The sequence below is a fragment of the Montipora foliosa genome, chromosome 5, assembly GCF_036669935.1.
Source record: "Montipora foliosa isolate CH-2021 chromosome 5, ASM3666993v2, whole genome shotgun sequence".
In the NCBI taxonomy this organism is placed as follows: domain Eukaryota; kingdom Metazoa; phylum Cnidaria; class Anthozoa; order Scleractinia; family Acroporidae; genus Montipora; species Montipora foliosa.
Window position 1 is genome coordinate 35,740,474 of NC_090873.1, and position 5,000 is coordinate 35,745,473.

The 5,000-nt window shown below is 38.9% G+C and overlaps 1 protein-coding gene across 1 annotated transcript in view; it reads right to left on the reverse strand.

The window, feature by feature from the left end:
* The window catches only part of LOC138004074 (protein IMPACT-like), a 2,481-nt gene extending 418 nt beyond the window's left edge, over positions 1–2,063 (reverse strand). Inside the window, exons 1-2 of the mRNA XM_068850472.1 lie at positions 1,565–2,063; positions 1–306 (exon numbers count right to left, since the gene is read on the reverse strand). The exon at positions 1–306 is cut by the window's left edge and continues 418 nt beyond it. Of these exons, the coding sequence (XP_068706573.1) occupies positions 1–306; positions 1,565–1,922 (664 nt within the window). The 5' untranslated portion in view covers positions 1,923–2,063. The remainder of the gene's footprint in view (positions 307–1,564) is intronic.
* Positions 2,064–5,000: the final 2,937 nt, after the last annotated feature.

The window sequence follows — 5,000 nt, forward strand, 5'->3', positions numbered from 1 at the left end:
TCACATTATGAGCAGCATTGCTTATTTTTCTATTTCGCCTCAGTTCTTCCATAACTTGTTTCACTTGTTCTTGAGTTACTACATGAGCAAGGTGAGCTTGAAAGGTGCTTTTTCTGTCTGTGAAAGGTTCACCATGAATAATCTCTGGCTTGTCTTCTAACTTTGCACTTTGAAGAGCCCCAAGTGCATTATCTTCTTGATCTGACACAGTTAATGATTCCAAATCAAAGTCACAAATTTCAGGTTCTTCATTACCACTGTCACTGACCTTTATTGAAACTGTTCCACCCACTTCCTCTTTCTTGCCTGAGGGAAGCAGAAAACCAAAATCCAGCTCATGTAAATTTTCACTTACATATAAGTTATGTGATGCTGTGGACTTCATCAAGCCCTAGCGTCAAATTTACCAATTATTACTGGTCATGTGACCAGTTTGTTGAAAATTGCCTATTAATTTTTTTTATGCTGAAAATTTCTTTCCCATGCTTTTCTTACCAAAATTTCTGCATTAATTTTTTTTAATTATAATAGGATGTGGATAAAAGCAAATATTCTACTTCAGTTATTGATGGCAGTGTAGTTTAACTTTAAACTTAAGATTTGTATAGGTAATCACATAGTTTTGAGTGCAATTTGGAATAAATAAGCTAGAGCAATTTTTTTCAAAGATGAACAAAATTGCATGAGCCCATAGGGAGAGTACAATAATTTGTATTCTTTGAAAAAATTTACAAGTACTTATTCATTCCAAATTCGCTATTTCACTTATCCCATAATGCAGTACGTTTTGGGGGGTTCTTTACATAAAAACAATACATGTCAAGTTATTTACTCTTGGAACTGTATCACGCTGCAGTGAACTGGATATCCATTGTTCTAATGCAAATAACCCCCTTGCCCCACCCCCGCCCCCCCCCCCCCCCCCTTTCCCCCAAAAAAGAACTGGATTATGAGATTGGTGAAAATTGCAAAGTCATGCAATTAGTTTAACATTAATGATATACATACTAAAAATATATATACTGTCTCCACTAATTTCAATTTTCTGGACTGTTTGGGATTAATTCACACGCTCTCAGCCAATCATCAGGAAGTTTTTGCAAGTATACTGTGCATGAAACAAAGCAAATAGTATCACAGCGTTGATAGGAAATTTTAGTGCCGAGCGTGCGACAACAGTGCAGCACTACAGTCGATCACTGAGTCGATTGAGTTGCGAAATGGTTGCTTTCTGAGCTTATTTAATGGCGCATTTTGACTATATTTAATTGACCTGACAATCAGCTGATCAACAAGAAACTGAAATCGCGTCACCGAAAAATTCTATCTTAACCCTTACACTCCTGTGGGGTTCCCCACTGACGAGTAAAATCGTCAGGCGTTAGACAGAGTAAAATCTATAAGTCTCATTGGCCCTTACAGGAGTGAAAGAGTTTTAATTAATACTATGATTTTCTGCGAATTAGCATATCGATAACATCTTCGCAAACATACACTAGCTATCAATCGCTCTTTCAAAGAAAAGAAATCGAACTAAACTCGTCTGTGATTGCTTTATAATTACCTTCTTCTGTCCTTGATTGCTGACTTTTGTCAATAAATGCCCTCAAGGCTTCCACCCACTGATAAAGTAGAATTTCGCCATGATGATCGCGAGAAATTGTGTAAAACAAATCCGACACCTGGAATAGATCAGCTTCACACATCCACGCAGAGTGAATTTCAAAAACAGGAGGTACTTTGGATGGATATTCCGGGGGCAAAAGAACTTGCAGAGTTGCAGACCACCACGAGTCACTCTCGTGTGAAACGCGGATCTCGTAGATTCTTTTTGCTTCGTCGACGACAAGGAAATCTTGGCCGTAAATAGCAGACAGCGCTTCGATTTCTTCGATCTGTTCTGAGAGACTTTCCGCATCCATCCAGAAGGTGATCGTCTTTCGTTATCACCTCTTAATTGCTGCAGCTTATCAAACAATCAGAAAATACTGGCAATCAAAGATCAGCTGAGGAAAATTTCATCTTCCGTCTTTCCGGGAAAATAGCGGCTCGTCAACCCAGCGGTTTCTCAAGAATCAAACAGCACTATGTGTAAAAAGCATAAATTGTCTATTTCACTTGACAAACTGACGAAATGGCGAACGCTTCATTTTACAGAGTTTTAGGAGTTTGGATCGTAGTTGTTCTCTTTCTCATTTTTCTGGTCATTCGGCTTGACAAAGAAACAGACTGGTTTTGGTTTATTATTTTCATTCCGTTTCTGATTTTTGACTGTTTTGTAATCTTCTTCATTTTGTTCCGAATATGTCGACATATCAAAGATGGCGTCGACCCAAACCGCTACAGCATCGCGAGAAAAGTTTGGTTCTTGTTCATGGTAGCCTCCAAGCTTAGTTTCATCATTGTACTTTGCTGTCGACTTGAGAATATCATTACTTCTTCGTATTACGTCGTCTTTGTTCCGCTATGGATATTCCTCCTCGGTCTAGGATGCGATGCGTCGGCTTGGGTTTGGGTTCTGGCCAACGCAAGAGGTTAAACGCTCGTTGAAGGTGTTTGCTCTTGATTAAATCACACGTCAGAGCAACCTCGAATATGCCCGGCTCCGATGACGATGGTCTTCATGTTGCGTTGAGTACCAGGTAGCTCGGTGAAAATGCAAAATATTTTCATGCAATTTTCATTTACTTTAATGAAATGAGGAAGTGGCGGACTTTGCCTTGAGCCCCTGCAAGGCGGTGTCACTAACCCTAAAGAACAGAAAATGGAACTTCCAAACTGGAAAGGGAGGACCAAGGAACGTTTTATTGAATATGCGAACCTGTTTGACCAACTGAACTCCCAAGCCAGATCAAAGAAAATTCACTCCTTATATGATGAACTGCACCTCCTGCAGGAGTCGCAAGTGTAATTCACTGATCTTCAATGTTAAACCACTGGTTTGGAGGTGGAATGAGAGTGGAGCTAAACTTGGTGGAAAAATCCCTTTCCTTTAGAGGAGTAAAGAATGATCTTTGCAAGGATCCATGCGATCTCGGTGTTTTATTTCGTGAGCATGAGCAATGACCGAATTCATGCAACTAGCGAGCAGCGAGCACTTAGAGTTCTACTTGGAGCTACTCAGTAAATTTTCCGCTATGCCCCTTTTTATTGAAGTAGATCGAAAGGGGCCCGGTGCAATGTAGTAAAGCATTATTTCTGAACCAAAACATCGATGAAGAACAATTTACGAACTTTCAAGCCATGGTGGGAGCAAATTTCAATCAGAATTTGAGCATGCAAGTAATTGCAAAAAATAAATTTTGTGAGCTCAAGCAAGCAAGCACTTGTCTAAAATTTGCGAGCTAATCGAGCAACAGCCAAATTTTGCAAGCACTTGGAAATTTGAAGGGTCTATTTGTCACCCCTCTTTAACACTACTTGAGTGTCAGGAAAAATAAATGTTATTCAAAAATGTTTGATTGGTTACATTGAGCTTGAAAAGACCATTTAAGAGTTGTGTACTGAGATACCTAACCTTTGAATAAGGCCATGGTTGAGGGGACCTTGCTTTGATCAATAATTATTATTGTGTGCAGAAATGCAGCTAATTAGCTGCAGGCCAAAGCTTGATAAACATCACAGTGTCCCTTTAAATCTTCATGCGAACTACTTGTTTGCAACAATGCAGTTAGTGTCAGCATTAAGGTACCGGAGTTGCTTTGACTGTTTATGTCAACTTGAAGAGTAAAGTTACATGGACAGTTGCGGGATAGTTCTGGACACAAGTGTAATAAAGTTGATTTTGAAGGCAAGGGAACTGACTTCGTGGCGCTTATCAAAATCAAAATGCATTTAGTTACTTTGTAGCTGCATTTTTTGGACATAGCTTTTGCCTTATTTAAGAGTATTTGGGCTTGTTTTACATAGAGTTGCAAGGTGAAATACTTTAGAACCCAGAGTTCTGTACTAGGTATTGGGGAGCTTTAGCAACCGGGACAGTTTATGCAACGAGAACGTCACACATTAATTTTTCATATTTTAGTGAGCAAAAACAATAGCTTTGCATGCTCTGCACATGCAGTTTTTATACAATTTTATGTCCATTTCTTTGCCATCTTCAAGAAAAGAATGACATGAAATGACCAAATTTAAGGTTTCATGAAGATCGTCAGAACTTGAGAAGAAATTTTCATTTTCTGCCCCTAAATAAAGCGCGGTGCATACCAGTTTCATTCTCGAGGAACTGCCACACCTCTGTTGCATTAAAAATCTGCCATTAGTCGCAAATTGATTGCAATAACATGAATATATAATAATTATAATTTTGAGATGATATTCTTGTTGCAGTTGTCATTGTAGTTGCTAAAGCTACCGGTTGTCACCTTGGGTCAAACCACCTGCACAGTTGTCAGACACTCAACCTACTAAGCTAACCAGTCATCATCTCAGTTGTAAATTCCCACTGACATTGTAAAATACTCATCCAGATCTCTTCGACATTCACATCACGTCTATCAAAAAGGCAGTGAAAGTTGTATTACATCAAGGTCACATCAAGTCTTGCTTGTAATGGAAGAAAACATCACCAAATAAACAGCTGTAAGAATGCATGGCCAGTTTGTAGGATAATTCCAGACCAAAGGAACAGCCTTTGTTATTGGTTTTCTCCTAAGCCATTGGTGCAGTACTAAAGAGTATTTGAACATACTACCATACAGGTGAATTTCTTAAATCTGATTCTTCAATTAAATTATATTTCACATTGTAACTGTGCCACATAAAATGAAATAAAAGTGCAGTACTTAACACAACTCTGCATTGTCATCATAAAATTCTTAATCAAGCCCTTCCTTTTATTCTTTTAAAGATAAAACTCACTTTTATCAACCAAGCCAGTTGTTTATTATTATGAACCTCTAGTCGACATGCGCACACATCTTCAATACTTCAACTTGGTAGGCTCTAGCCTGCAAGCAGGCTCTCCGTTCTCCCACCCACCCTTGTGCCTCAGCTCTCTT